Source organism: Muscardinus avellanarius (genome assembly GCF_963383645.1).
Source record: "Muscardinus avellanarius genome assembly, chromosome: 9".
In the NCBI taxonomy this organism is placed as follows: Eukaryota; Metazoa; Chordata; class Mammalia; order Rodentia; family Gliridae; genus Muscardinus; species Muscardinus avellanarius.
Genome location: NC_137795.1, coordinates 94,631,968 through 94,647,992, shown reverse-complemented (window position 1 = coordinate 94,647,992; position 16,025 = coordinate 94,631,968). Strand labels below are relative to the sequence as shown.

The 16,025-nt window shown below is 43.7% G+C and overlaps 1 protein-coding gene across 1 annotated transcript in view; it reads right to left on the bottom strand.

Annotated features, from left to right (window-relative positions):
- Nucleotides 1-16,025, bottom strand: part of CALD1 (caldesmon 1) — a gene marked incomplete at its 3' end in the record, with an annotated part of 78,432 nt that overhangs the window by 17,227 nt on the left and 45,180 nt on the right. The window contains exons 5-7 of the mRNA XM_080701071.1: nt 11,181-11,326; nt 2,782-3,049; nt 58-198 (exon numbers count right to left, since the gene is read on the bottom strand). Coding sequence (XP_080557197.1) covers nt 58-198; nt 2,782-3,049; nt 11,181-11,326 — 555 coding nt within the window. The remainder of the gene's footprint in view (nt 1-57; nt 199-2,781; nt 3,050-11,180; nt 11,327-16,025) is intronic.

The window sequence follows — 16,025 nt, the reverse complement described above, 5'->3', positions numbered from 1 at the left end:
AATCCACAAATAAGGGGCTAAAATCAAGTGTCTATAAGAGAAATACTATACGGTTACCTTGAGAGAAGAGCCTTTGGGCGTGAAACACTTGAATGGCTTCTTGTCGTCTGCCAGGCCGTCTTCTGGCATCTTCTGGCGTTTCTCAGCAGCTTCCGCCCTTCGCCTCTCAATCTCTTCTCTTAGCCTCCTCTTCTCTTCCTAAGGAGGAAAGGACGAAGAACAGGGACGTCACGGTCAGCTTCAAGTTAAAGGGGAGCGTGTCGTGGGGGAGAAGGAGCCCCAGTCAGGGCCACAGACTCAGGGTCGAGACTGGATGCTTCCCTGTCCTCAAGGGTGTCGCTGGAAGCCGAGCCCGAGCGCCCAGCTGCTGGGTTTTGCAATCGGGAGCAGCTGCTTTCCAGGTGTGTGATGTTGCCCTTGTTATCAGCTATGCACCCAAATTTCTTCACGTGTTAAACAGGAACAAGCTTAGCACCCACCTCACAGGGCTTTCCCAAGGACCAAACTGAGAAAGCACATGTAAAATGGTTCCACGAACGCTCAGTGGGGTGGATCCGTCACCCTTGGGAAGGCGTGCGACACTGCACTTCCAGCTCTGTGTGTGTACAATGAATACACGCCTCCTTCCTAGCTACTTCCTGGGAGAGCCATGAAAACACATGACATCACTTATGCGAACAGCTCTATAAATCTCTGGTGCTATATTTGCCAAATTGCACAAGAGATGACTTTATGGTTGTCCCTGGCCGCCCCGAACACATTATTTTAGATGGTTTGACACACCTAACGTGATGCCCATATTGTACCTCAGTGAGGAAATAACAGATGTTTTATCTATGCATTAATTCCTAGCCCAGAACGGTCTGCGGCTCTGTCTTCTACCAGGCAAAGCAACAGAGCTCTGCTCAAGCTGCCGGTTCTCTCTGAACGAAGACCCCCTGAGACCCACGGGGGCCTCGGTCATCTCAGACTGTGAGATTGTTATCACGGGTTGTTCTCAGACTGATCTCAAGAGAGGATTCTGCCCTTGGGAGAAAGTCAGGCCAAGTCATCCCCTGGGGCCAATCCTGGGCTAAGAATTCATGAGCTCCCTTCTGGATACTCTTCTGAATAACAGAGCAATGATAAGAATAACCATAACCACCACGTTTTGAACACTTACTACATAAACACAATGATCTATTTAGTCACCAGAAAAATCCTGCAAAGTAGATATTATTTCACAGATAAGGAAAATATGACGGAGTAAGCCGGCGGATGCCCCAGGGTCTCAGCTCCCTACCATTAAAATTACTTTTCCAAACAAGTTCATCGGCTCATTTGAAGTCGGAGTTAGAAGAGGCCACGGGATAATCCATCCCAACTTCCCACACGGTTTAGGGAATGATTTTCTGACATAGATCTAGGAATATTTTTTTTTGGATTTAGGCTCATTTAAAGCCGGTGCTAGAAGGAACCGTGAAATAATTTCTTGAAACTTCCCACACAGGTTAGGGAATAGTTGTCTGCCATGGATCTAGGACATTTCTTTCTGACATTTCCTTAGGGTCACAAGAGCTAGTATCAGAAAGTCACTGAAAATCTTTTTGCATATTTTGAAGGCTGGGACATCACCATCTTGTAGGTTCTAGGGCCAAAATTTGGCAAAATGGGCTCCCAATACTTATGATCCAATCGCTCATCAGTCAAAAATCTTCAGCTGTCACTGAAACTATTTGGTTCCTGTTTTTTTTTTTTTTTTTTGCCCATAAAATGAGAGTGTACTCCTGGATAAAGCAAAGAATGCACTTTGTAAACCGTGGCCACAGAAGCTGACTCTGGTTGAGCATTTTGTCATATGCTGAGCCAAAGTTTTCCTGCTTGTAACCTTATCCGTTGATTTAATTCTGTCTTAAAGGAGGGAACAAATGTGTCATTTCATAATGATGGGGCTTTTGTGGCATGTCAGATACCATATTGTGTCCTTGGTCTACAGTAGCGAAAAGCAGACACTGTCCCTGCTTATTAGCATTCTAATCTACTTTAAAAATTAAAAAATAAACTGGGCAAAGTGGTGCATACTTATAATTAATCCCAGTACTTGGAGGGCTGAGACAAGAGGATCACAGGTTCGGGGACAGCCTCAGCAATTTATCAAGACCCTCAGCAACACAGTGGGACCCTGTTTCGAGATTAAAAAAATAAAACAGGGCTGGGGAAGGAGCTCAGAGGAAGAACAAACACCGTTGGGTTCAAACCTCAGAAGCACGAAAAAGAAAATAAATATAAAATAAAAATCTCCTCTTTAAAAACCCTTTAAATTTTAGAAAACAATGATCATGTGTCTTAGTTCTTGTGACTAGTTTGAGGTCCTTCCATCCTTCTTGGTTTTTCTTTTTATTCTATATTAAGAGGCGATATAGGCCATTGGGCTAAGAAGACAAGTGGGACTGGTAAAATCGCAAGTCTCCCTCTCGTTACTCAATTAAAATGTTGATAAGCACCCACATCATAGAGTTCCTCTAAGAACTGGATCCTCGCAGGTCCCTGGGTTTCAGGCCCTGCCCAGCCCCAGAGCCCATGCTCAGAAGGGCCGCGTTCCTGTCTTCCAGCGCCTGGCACCAAACAGGAACAGGTGTTCAAAAGGATAGCTGTGGTTTGTAGCCTGACCACGATGTTTGTTTCAGAAGTGTCAGAAAGGCAGAGGGAACTCGCGAACCCTTGCTGGATTGGAGCTGGGGGTTACAGGTCCCTGTGGCAGAGGCCCAGCCTCCCCGCGGCCAGCCTCCCCGCTCCTCCTACCTCCTCGCGGGCTCTGCGCTCCGCCTCCTCCTGCTTCCTCTTCTGCTCCTCCTCCTCCAGGACCTTCCTCCGCTCCTCCCTCTTTTTCTTCAGCTCCTCCAGCTCCAGGGCCGCCTCCTGCTGCTTCTGCTTGAGCCTCTCGAACTCCTCGCTCTCTGTCTCCCCACGGCGGCGGCGAAGCTCCTCCAGCCTCTTGCCGGCCTCCACCTGCGGCGCGGCCTCGGCCTCCGGGCCGTCCGCCAGGGCCCTGCCTCCGGGGCGGCCGGGGCTGCAAGGTGGGCAAGGGGTGGGCGCTCAAGGGCTGCTGCCTCGCAGGGTCCCCTGGCCGGAGGGGCTGTGGGTCTGCAGACTCTGAATCGCACCCACAGCTCCATCAGCCCTCACCGGACACCGGTTCCTCTCACCAGCCCCAGGGGAGAATGGGTCGGCCAGGAACCGCGGGGTCTCCACGGGCGCCCAGCGGTGCCACTCACCTTGACCCCCTCAGCGGCTCAATGAGGCAAATACGAACTGTAGTGGGCTGTAAAATGGTCAAGTTTCTATGGTCCCTCAGAACATTAAAAATAGAGCCACCCTCCATACGATCCAGCAATTCCATCTGGTAGATATTAAAAAGGCCTTGAGATGGCTGTACACACAGGTTCACAGCAGTAGAATTCACAAGAGCTAAGAGTAGCATCTCAAGAGCTGTGGGATGGATGGATGGGTGATTAAATGTGGTATATCTACACAGTGGAATATTATTCAGCCCTCAAAAGGAAGGAAATTCATAACACATATGACATGGATGAACTTGCATAATTACATCATGCTAAATAAAACCATTTATAAAAATACTGTATGATTCCACTTGTATGAGGAATCTAAGATAATCAAATTTATAGAAACAGACTTCCGGGAAGATGGCGACCGAGAAAAGCGGGGCTTAAGAGTCCCGCTAACAACCAATCTCCATTACCACAAAAAGAGCGCCTTTCATAGCCAGAAAACACCATCACCAGAAAAACAAAAAAACCACCAGACTCCAGAGAGAAAGCGGACTGAGAACAGAGCTCAGGGCCACAGAGGAGACACACGCGCCCGAGAACGCGGCAGCAGCGCCATACTGCCGGCGGCAGCGGCGAACTCAGCGGACGGCTACAGCAAGCCGAGGTGAGCCGATGCGGAACAGCCAGGCGGGATCTTTCGGCGCAGACAGCATTTAAAGCTCCCAGTGGCTGAACTCAGCACACGCTGCAGGGATTCAGAGTGGAAATCAAAACCAGAGAAGAAAAAATACGCCAGCCTCATGGCCGAGGGCGTGGCAGAGGTGCCATATTGCCACCTGCGGCGGCAGCAGCAGTGAATTCACCGAGTCCAGTACAGCTACATCTACGTACTCAAGAACAGTGAGTCAAATTGCGGGCCACAGAGGAGAAATCCCAGTATTGTGCCTCCTGGGACTTGACCCAGTGAGGGAGTGGTGGTGGCAGAGATATCACACCATAGGAGAACGTGCAACCTGGCACCCCCCATAGTTTAAAGCAGCCTCTATCGACTCCCTGGGTCGGAGACTCTGTGATACAACCCAGTAAAGGAGTAGTAGGGTCTGAGATAATACAGACTCGAGATCCAGAGCACCTTAAGTGAAGCCATAGTGACCCAAGGGAAGAACCCAGAGAAGGCACAAACCTCCGAAATCATGGGAAAGAGGAATAACACTGAAGTAATGAATGTGCACAACCCCACAACATCAGAACCTGATAAAACAGAAAATCAGAGATTTCTAGAAGATCAAATCAGGAAAATAACTGTAGAAATAATAGAGGTGCTTCGAAAAGAACTCAGAGAGAGCCAAAAAGAGATAAAGGATGCAATTAATGAAGTAAAGGCCTCAATTCAAAGCACAAACAACCGATTAGACCACATGGAGAACAGAATCTCGCTCTTAGAAGATGAGCAATCCAAAAATGAATGCATAATTTCTAATCTAGAAAAAGATATCCAACAGCAGGAATCTGACATTGAAGAATTATGGGCCCATCTTAAGAGAGCTAACCTAAGAATAATTGGAATAGAGGAGGGAAAAGAAAGTGATACCAAAGGGATCAACAATCTCTTCAAGGAAGTAATAGCAGAAAAATTTCCAAATATAGAGCAAGAGGTTGATACACAGATCCAGGAAACTTATAGAACTCCCTTTAGACAGGATCCGAGAAGAGGATCCCCACGCCATATAATTGTCAAAATGACCAATGTGGAAGCCAAGCAGAGAATCTTAAAGGCAACAAAAACAAAGGGCCAACTGACATTCAGAGGCAAACCAATTAGAATCACTCCAGACTTCCCAAACCAAGTCATGAGAGCCAGAAGGGCTTGGAGTAACATATTCCAAACTCTGAAAGAAAACAACTTCCAGCCAAAAATTTCCTATCCAGCAAAACTTTCTATCAAATTAGATGGAGAAATAAGAAGCTTCCATGACAAACAGAAACTGAAGGAATTTATGTCTTCAAAACCAGCGCTAGAGAAAATACTCAAAGAGATTAACTACAAAGAAGAAATAGGTAACACTCACCAGAACCAGAGAAACAAGAGTTTCCATTCAACAGACAACTAAGATTGGTTATCTGTGGAGATTCATTATTTATGTTAGTCTTTTACCTATCTCTAAATTGTATTGTTTGCCTTTATTGTTGTTAATTTTTAGGATTTCTAGTTGGAATATTAATATACCTTCAGATATAGCATTTGGAAATATTTTATCCAATTCTATTAGTAACTTTTAACTCTGTTTACATTGTCTTTGGATATACAATATTTTCTTTTATTTTTTTAGGGAGTTTGTATATTCTTCTGTTGCCTGTGCCATTGAAATCATATCCAAGAAATCACTGCCAATTTCAATGTTGTGAGGTTTTATGACCCAGATTTTCTCCTAAAAGTTTATAGTCTTCAGATTTATATTTAGGTCTTTTATCTAGTTTGAGTTAATACTTGTATGTGGGATTAGGTAAGGGTCCAATTTTATTCTTTTCCATGTAATTATTATTTTTCAACAATATTTAGTTAAAAGATTATTATTTCCACCACCAAATCTTCATGGAAACCTTGTCAAAAATAACTTGACAATATAGGGAAGAAGTTAGCTCTAGGCTTGTATTTAACTCCAATGGTCTATATATCTGCCTTTAGAACAGTACTACACTGTTTCAATTATTGTAGCTTTATATGGTTTGAAATCAGAAAATATACATCTTCTAGCTTTGTTTTTGCTTCGAGATTGTTTTGGGTATCTAGAGTCCATATTCCATATCAGGATAGATTTTTTTCTGAAAAATAAATATATGATAGTTTCACCTAAAAAAAAGAAAAAAATATTCTCTGGTAAGAAAGAAAGCAAAAAGAAATATTGAAATGTTATCTTTAAGTCATCAAAAGCTTGGTATCAGACAAATGAAACTGTTATGTGAGATTATCATTTTTAATTTTGGATAAATTGCTATAATACTAGATGTCAACCACTAAGCCAAGCATGGGAGGGAGGGATGGGGAGAGAATGGGGTGGGGATCGGGTGGGGGCTGACTGAGCGATGTGTGCATGTATGTCTACAAAAGTTTGTATCCCACTATGATGTATGAATACAGTGCACCAATAAAATAAAATTAAAAAAAACAAATTTATAGAAACAACGTACAGTGGTGGTTATCTGAGGCTAGGAGGTGGGAGAAAGGAGAAGGTGTTTAATGGGTATAGAGTTTCAGTTCTGCAAAATGAAATAATTCTGGATATCTGTTGTACAACTTTGAAAGCACGCATAACACCGCTGAACTTTATACTTGAAAATGGCTAAGATGGTAAATTTTATGGTTTTTTAAAAAGTCACAATTAAAAAGTACATGACTTATATTAGAACACAGAAAAACTGGGAAACTATTATTTATTCTGTTTACCCCAGTGGGCTTCTCCTTGGGTCCCATGGGATTAGAGCTTATATAAATATTAGTTGTTATTAAGAAGGAAGGCAGTTAGTCCAAAACACTCCTATTTGAATGAGTTTTAAAATTTAGGAGCGGGCTAAATAAGTAACTTGTATCTTCCTGGAATTACGGATCAAGAGAGAAAACAGAGCTGGGCATGGTGGTGCACGCTTGTAATCCCAGCATTCAAGAGGCGAAGACAGAAGGATCGTGGTTCTCAGACAGCCTCATCTACTTAGGGAGGCCCTTGGCAACTCAGTGAGACCTTGTTTCAAAAATAAAAAGACAAAAACAGGACCAGGGGTGTAGCTTGGAGGTAGAATGCTCCCGGGTTCCATCCCCAGTATTATGAGAGAGAGAGAGAGAGAGAGAGAGAGAGAGAGAAAGAAGAAGAAGAAGAAGAAGAAGAAGAAGAAGAAGAAGAAGAAGAAGAAGAAGAAGAAGAAGAAGAAGAAAGAAGAAGAGGAGGAGGAGGAGGAGGAGAGAGAGAGGAGAGAGGAGAGAAGAGAGAGAAGAGAGAGAAGAGAGAGGTACAGGTACGAGAGAAGAAAATGGTTGAACTAGGAGGACACCCTGGTATAAATCCATGGACCCACCACTTAGCCTTGATCTTGACCGTAGCAGCTGCTGCGGCAGGTGACGCTGCCCTCCGCCTCTTGACTGAGCCAAGCACAGTGACACACATCTCGTCTTACAGAGCTGCTTCCAGAATGTTCCTCATGACCGTGCATTTAACCTATGACTTCAATGTGTGTTTTCTATCCTCTGACCTGAACACAACTGGAATAGTCTTTATCAGGACCTTATGTTACCAAATTAGTTCTGATACGGTGTTTTATTGAAACATTTGGGAACTAGGAAGTGGTCGACCCATGACTGGATTAGAATATTTCTCCGCCAATCATACTCTTCTTCGTCCCCCCCCCCCATACTGTAATTATACCTGAAGTTAAATACAATTTGTTATAAAATAAGGAAAATGTCAGTGCACCTCCCTCCCTCTAATCTGGGACTTGGAGAACAGGCCGTGAGGAATGTTTCTTACTTCAAGTCTCTAGAATTTCTGTGGTCGAGATCTAGCACCCTTCCACGCCTGAACTGGAATAGTGCTTTATCCAAGAGCACAGCTTATTAAACAGGAAGAGAACAGATAAGTCTTCTTATAAATAGGAGCTGAAATGAAAACTTTAATTTTCCTTTGCAACTAAAGATGACCCACAGGGATTTCACTGCAGCACTGGGAACGTCGGAAGGCTAAAGAAGAGAGTGCTATCCCGAGTCCTTGTGAGAACATTCCATTCCAGAACTGATATTCCTAAATTTTACATGGATCACAGAAAAATATGGACCAACATCCCTGGCACCCACTGACTCTGAGCTCCTCCAACAAATCTGCTATCAATTGAGTTAGAACATTGACGATTTGGAACCTGTTAATACTCAGAGGAGAACTTCTGCCGAACATTCTGGTTTCATTAAAAGCAGAGCCCGCATGAACTAGATCCGCTTGGGACTTTGTTTCGGAGAAGTGAGTGGTGCGCTTGAAGGGCCTGTTAGAGCTCTCTTCATTGAGAGACAAGAGGACAGCACGTTTTCTATTTACATAGTTATTAATGAGTAGTGAGGTCATCCTTAGGTAGATCTAGACATCGGTAGCTCATCTCTGACACCTGTCTAAGAAACAAAAGACTCACTACTATCCGCTATCATTTATTCTATGTAAAGAATAGTGAAACTTTCTAACTGTGAAGTGAGAGACCCAGTAAAACAATGAATGGGTTCCAAATATACATTAGAGAGTACTGATCTTATCTGTACACCTCATGTCACAGTTCTTAAGCATTGAGGTAGTTCTGGATTCCAATGTCCTCTAGGACGAAGCTTTTTAAGTTGCAGGTAAAAAAAAAATCAATTTAGTAGATTGTGATCAGCATTTTAATAAATAAAATAGAAAATACTAGTGTGCATTGCATGGAGCAAAATAAAGTACCATTTCATTATACACTTGCATAAGTTATATGTGTGTGTGTGTGTGTGTGTGTGTGTGTGTGTGTGTATACTGGGTCATCATGTGACATGTGTTCCTTATTATGGGCTGAGGTTAAAAAGTTTAAAAATATCAGTCTAGGTTCTCATCAGTTAAAGATGGATGCTCTTATTCTGAACTCAAACAAAGTTAGAGGATCTATTAAAACCTTAGGTTGCTGGTGGGCATGGTGGCACATGCCTGTAATCCCAGTACTTGGGAGGCTGAGACAGGAGGGTTTCAGGTTCAAGGCCAGCCTCGTCAACAGATCAAGCCCCTCAGTAACCTGGTGAGACCCTGTTTTTAAATAAAAAGAAAATAAAAAAGCGCTGGGTATGTAGCTCAGAGGTAGAATGCCCCTGGGCTTAATCTCTAGTAATGTTTTTTTTAAAAAAAAAACCTTAAAAATGAAAAACATTATGTTTCTCTTTAAGAATCGTACAGGTCCGCAGGCCTGAGATTCCTCTCCCAGTTGACCTGAGGTCTTTTCATCTTCAGAATGGAGTTTGCTCTCTGCAGCTAATAGGAGACAGCCTGGTAGAAACTTCACAGGGCTCCACTAGGGGTCGCTCAGTCGCCGTTTTGGACAATCCAGTCGCCCATCCTTAGGGCCTGGTTAAATAAGTTATAACACATCATCTGGTGGGATACTTCAACATCATTGATGTCAGCTTGTATTCGTTGGTTTAGAAAGCCAGCTAGACTACACTGTTATGCCTGGTGCAAGAATCAATGAACAATTATTTATGATGACATCCACACATACGCATATGTGTAGTACATATGCGTCTATCTTGGGTGTTATAACACATAAAGATGTCTGGAAGCACGTTACTGGTAATGAGACAAAAATCCTTTGATTATTACTTTAAGAATAAAAAGTCTAACCCTCATCAAAACAGGAGCAAGACTTTGGCTCTACCACCTCTGCCTATATATGGCAGGCTCTCAGCATTAGGGTGGCGGTTATATGGAAATTCCTTCCAGAATGTTCCCTCCTCTATCCTTGGCTTCTTTAGGTTTAAGTCAAGATGAACACTGGGACTTTGGCCATTAAGAATACAGCTTGTAGCCGGGCATGGCGGTGCACCTGTCATCCCAGTACTTGGGAGGCTGAGACAGGAGGATCACAGACTGGAAACCAGCTTCAGCAACTTAGTGAGGGTCTCACAACTTAGACCCTGCTTCAGAATAAAAAATAAAATGGGGCTGGGGGTGAGGCTCAGAGGTAGAACACCTCTAGGTTCAATCTCAGTACCACCACCACCAACCCCGCCCCACCCACATTGCAGAGACCTAAAACTCTTTATCAGCACATTCAGCACATCTGGCACAGCAGCTAGTAATGTACCAGAGGTTGAGATTTGGGGATGGGGCACAGAGAATCAGCTTTGCACCCCAAGTCCTTCTACAGACCTCAGTATTCAACCGTATCCAGAAATGAGGATTTACCTGCATGTATTGGTCTAGTCTGTCCTATAATCAACTGCCTGTATTTTTCATATGCTAGGACAGGAGGGTGTCAGAAAGGAGAAGCTGAAACTAGACCAGAGTCTGTCTGCAACAGAACAATAGTTCCACCCCCTTTCCCTCGCTCTTAGAGAGTCCTAACGCACATTAATATCAAGACCTCTCAAACCCCAATGGTAAAGAGAAGTAACTTCATTTAATCTAAGGTCTGTCAAGTATTTGGATATGGAAAAATCTGAGTTTTATGCAACATTGAGAGAGAGAGAGAGAGAGAGAGAGAGAGAGAGAGAGAGAGAGAGAGAGAGAATTCTTGAAGGCTGGGTGTGGTGGCGCACGTCTATGATCCCAGTACTTGGGAGGCTGAGCTAGGATCCCCATGGCAAAATAAAAGATAAATAGGGTGTGTGGGAGAGTCCTAGCTCAGAGGTAGAATGCTCCTGGTCTTGATCCCCTACTACGAAAAAAAGAAAGAAAAATAAAAGAAAAACAAAGAACTCTTGAAAATGGCACCAGGAAGGGAAAAGGGTCTCTTATGAGGTTGCCAGACCCTATAGAAAAATTAAAAAATACCATTAACTGCAGTCATAATAAAACTGACCCCATGTGAGCATATTCGTTTAGTAAAGAGCATGAGGACACCAAGCATGCTCTGCCTTGCTAACAAACAAACAAAACACAACAAAAAGATAAATAAAAAAAGGCAAGTAGACTAAGTCTGGCTGAGCAGTGACTGCTGGTCTGGTTGGTGACGCCAGGGCCAGACTTGCTGACTGGCTCTCTAAGACAATGGCCCGTGACCTTGCAGCAGAAGACTGTTGCCTTTTGTTTCCATCTGGAGGCACAGAATAGGGAGGCAGACCCCCCCCCCCATCAACACACACACACACACACACACACACACACACACACACGCGGTCACTGCCAACTCCGGGCTGCTTCTTACCTGAAAGTGTTCTCGGTGTGCTTAAGTTTGTGGCTCGTGAATTCCCCATTCTGGGTCTTCACCTCTGTAAATCCCTTCTTCCGATCCAAGAAGCTCTTCACTTCCTCTTTGGGCTCTTTCTCTTTTTTAATCTTCTCATCTTTGACCTAACCAACAGTACACGGCAGGGAGAAGCATAATGATAAGGCCCATACTGCGTTTGGGTTGGTATTACCAAGTAACCCCCTCAAATCTTTAGGGCGCCAGAAAACTCAGAAGTAAGACAACCACCTGGAGAATGGTGTGGTAGAGATGGGATCAGGGGATTTATTTTTTTCCTTTTGTGGTGCTGAGGATTGAACGCAGGAGTATTCCACCTCTGAGATAACATTCCCAGCTCCATTTTAAAATAGGATCCCACTAAGTTGCTGAAGGCCTCACCAAGTTGCTGAGGCTGGATTCGAACCTATGATCCTCCTGTCTCAGCCTCTGAAGTACTGGGGTTATAAGTGTGTACCACTACAACCAGGTAGGGGGACTTCTCAGTGCGAGCCATGGTCCTTTGGTCTATGGGCAGAGACTTTTACCATCATTTTAAGGAATCAGTGTCAAGTTGGGCGTGGTGGTGCACACCTGTAATCCTAGTACTCAGGAGGCTGAGACAGGAGGATCACAGGTTCAAGGGTAGTTTCAGCAAGTAGTGACACTGTCATCAACCTAGTGAGATTCTGTTTGAAAACAAAAATAAAATAGGTCTGGGGGTGTAGCTCAGAGGTAGAATGGCCCTGGGCTCAATCCATAGCACCACAAAATAAATAAAATAAAAGAGAAGGCATCTGATGTCACTGGAGTTTTTAGTGCTGGGGAGTGACGGGGGTGCTACTGTTTTGAAATGACGAACTTCAAGGATTCCACGTAAGAGTAGTTGTTTGTGGATCTCACTGTGAAGAGCAGTTATCAGTGTGTTCTGATGGAAGGACTCTCAGGTTGCTTGGCCAGTTTATTCCTGGATGGAGAATGAGTCTTTGAGGAGGACACAGTTAAGGAAACCTACTGGGCTAGACAGATCTGCCAAGCCAATGTTGGGGCAATCCACCCTTAGATTGTGTGTGTGTGTGTGTGTGTGTGTGTGTGTGTGTGTGTGTAGTACTGGGGATAGAACCCAGGGGCATTCTACCTCTGAGACACATCCTTAGCCCTATTTTATTTTTGAAACAAGGTCTCACTAAGTTACTGAGGGCCCCGCTAAGCTGCAGAGGCTGATCTTGAAAGGGCAATCCTCTTGTCTCAGCCTCCTAAGTACTGGGATTACAGGCATGTGCCACCATGCCCAGCGCTTGTACTTCCATCAAATGAGTAACTGGGTACCAAGGATGGAAGATGTAATAAACTACCTTTAGGGAGGAAACCTGGAGAGATTTGTTGGACCATATTTGTCATCTAAACCACTAATGTTGGAATGGAATAGGAATTCCAGGGCTCACCTTGACTTCCATTGCTAAGAAAAACAGACCTCTGGAAGTGGTTTGGTGATGGTTGGGGGAGACAGTTAAAAATGATACACAGGGGGCACATGTTAGCTTTTATATTTTGTATTACAAACTCCCTCATTATTTTAAAGTAAACTAAATTTACATAGCCTTTCTAGGGGGAGCAGTGTAAAGGAGTTCAAATGATTTCACCTACACCATCTCACCCATTGCTAAAAGATGCGCATGAGGCAGGGGAGGTTCCTAATTGTTCTTTTCAAGACACACATAAGCACTGGTGCTCCAAGGAAACTTGGAGAAAGGGTAGGCCATAAGAACCAGCAGCTGGTCTCAGGTGACTCTAGGATTGTCTTCTTCCCTGACCCCTCATCTCTTTCCGGCTATTCTTGGATACCCTCTAAATATCTACTCCTAAATGGCAAGTTGAAGACTTATTAAATTTTTTTTCTTGCTCTTTACTGATGAATTTCAAATGACTGTTGCCTGGTTATCTTCTTTGGGTGTTACTTATTAAGTTACTAAGGATGGCGTACTCGATAGGATGTTGCTCTAATTACCTAAGACTGTAATCATTCTCCAAGAAAGATGTCCCTCAGCAATGCTGGAGAAGGCAGCTGTTGGGCCAATCTCCCTGGGAGGTTTGTCTGTAAGTCAACGGACCTAAGTCTTGGTTCCAGGGCAGTCAACAACCTAGCTTTGTCGCTTGAGCTAGTGTATGGGATGCTGGTCCTGGGCAAGTGGACAGGTGGGGTTGGACGGGACCATCCCTTCCCCATCTTTCACCCAATCCTTTCCTTCTTGGCTCCTGATTGGTCAGGAGAGGCCTCAGCTCAGAGGAGCAAGTTCAGGGCCTGGACTACAGCTGCTCGGTGGCTATTCCTACCCAGGGATAAGTCAGTACACACTGGACAGGTAGGAGGATACAGGATAGATTCTCCTTTGGGGATTGTTGGATAGAGCCCCAGAAACCATGGACTAGAGTTTATGCCCTGGTTAAGAAGTATCTGTGGGTACAATTTAGAGGTTAGTGGTGATTATTTCAGGGATACTCATGAAATAAATGCTGAGTCACATTTATGGTTTGTGTAGCATTATGCACAGAAATTCCTTTTAACTCATTTCTTCTATTTTATAGTCAGAAATGCTTTCATTCTCCCCAAATGTATTATCTGATTTCCTGGCCAAAATAGTGTTTATATATGTAAAAGATAAGCAATCAATGTATAAAAGAAGAAAAAATCTCCCACACCTATTTTTCTTAATAGAAAAATAGTAGGTGCCTTTATTGGCATCTACTACGTTGGATGGTATACTTATATTCTCCTTGAAAAAAACTCATTTTAGAAACATTATCAATATAATGATGATCACTTGAGTTCAACTGAATATTATTTTCTCTTTCTGGGAAATGAGTAAATAAAGCATTGCCATAGAACCTTTAAATTCTATTTTAAGGCATATTGTGGGTTGGATTCTATGGTGGGTTCAGCCCTAGCCTCTGGGATTCTGAGACCCCTGGGAAAAGACTTATATCTTCTGGTTTGGTAGGCTACCATGAAAAAAGGAAATCTGCGCTGAATGATTATTAGGTAGCCAAGTGTCTTTGAAGAGTCAAAGTGCTTCATACACAGATAATAGCATACTCATGAGAAAAGCTGTGGTTGAATGTTGGTCAAAACTTTGAACATATGGGACATTCAATGGATAAAATATGGGTGTGTGGGCGTGGGAATTTGTGTTTTGTGGTACTGGGGATTGAACCCAGGGGCATTCTACCTCTAAGCTATACCCCCAGCCCTATTTTACTTTTTATTTTGAAACAGAGTCTCAATAAGTTGCTGAGGCTGGTCTAAAACCTGCAATCCTTTTGTCTTAGTCTCTCAAGTAGTGGGATTACAGGTGTGCACCACTACGCCCAGCTGGATGTGGGGAAAGGACTAGCTGTGAGTGTCCACAAGTAATGCTCTGCATAATTTGATTCTCAAATGGTGACAAGAGCTAGGTAGGCACCAGTGACAGTTTTCCAGGCCAAGTTTAACAGGCTTTGTTTGCTTTAGAAGCCCCACAGCCTTTCCTGGGTCCCTTTTCTTTCTTTTCCCTCCCTCCCATCCTCCCTCCCTTCCTTCCTTCCTTCCTTCCTTCCTTCTTTCCTTCCTTCCTTCTTTACTTGGTACTGGGGGTAGAACCCAGGGGCTTTTTTACCTCCAGGCTATACTCCCAGATCTATTTTATAATTTATTTGGAAACAGGGTCTCACTAAGTTGGATGAGAGCCTCACTAAGTAGCTGAGGCTGGCTTCGAACCTATGCGATCTTCCCGTCTCAGCCTCCCAAGTGCGGAAATTACAAGCGTGCACCACCACGCCCGGCGTCCCTGGGTCCCTTTTCCATAACACAGATGTCCTCCAGCCTCCTTTCTACTGAAAGTTTGGTCCATGGACAACATGGATCCCACCATGGAGTAGTTCAAACTCTACCCCAGAGGTACAGAATCAATTCTATGTTTAACAAGATTCCTGGGTGATCTGACTGCACAGTGACATTTGGGCAGTGTGGACCTAGATGATAAAAATATCAGGTTCAGTTCTGTACAAGCAACTCTGCTAGAAGCTTTGGTTTTAGGTTGGAGCCCAGGGGAGAAAAACAGCTTTTTGGAGAAGGACTAAAAACAGGGTGTTAGTAATCGGAGAGGAGAGAAAGCAAGTGGAATTAAGTTTCAGGTTGTCGATCATCTGCCTCCTTTTACCATCACAGAGTTAAACTGCAGAGGAGGAAGAATCGGGTTTTTGTTTGCCTGCTTGTGTTTTAAGGCACTGGGGTGCCTTCTGGAATTTTATCTAAGCAGGCTTCTGTGTTCTTGGTGTTTACTTCCGACGGATCCATCCTGCTTACGCTGCACAGATCCTAGCAAGAAAATGTTTTAGTGGAATTTAAAATAAAAACAAAAATAAAAAAGAGTAGAAAGAGGTTATTTAAATGGCTAGATCATGGAAAACGATTTAAAGCTGTCTATGGAAAGGAACAACACAGCTAGCTAGAAAGGGGAGCTGCTCATGCAACCTACACTTTTATCTACTCATGTTAAAACGGGAACACAGTGGTTTTTTTTAAAGCCTGGGTGGAAGAGCTTATCTGGCCTTGGATAAAAAGAGGCCAAAGTTTTGAGGCACTGGGGCAAACTGGGAAAGAGGCAGGCCTGAAACCATTCCTTGGATATCACTGAAACTGGATGGGGCCTCATCTGAAAGTCCAAGGAGGATCTGGGTGACCACTGATGGACCCTTGTTAGCTCACAGATGCCTACATGGGCATGGAATGCTTTGACCACTAGAAACAAATCATATCTTAGCAAACTGAATTAAATATTACACGTAGAA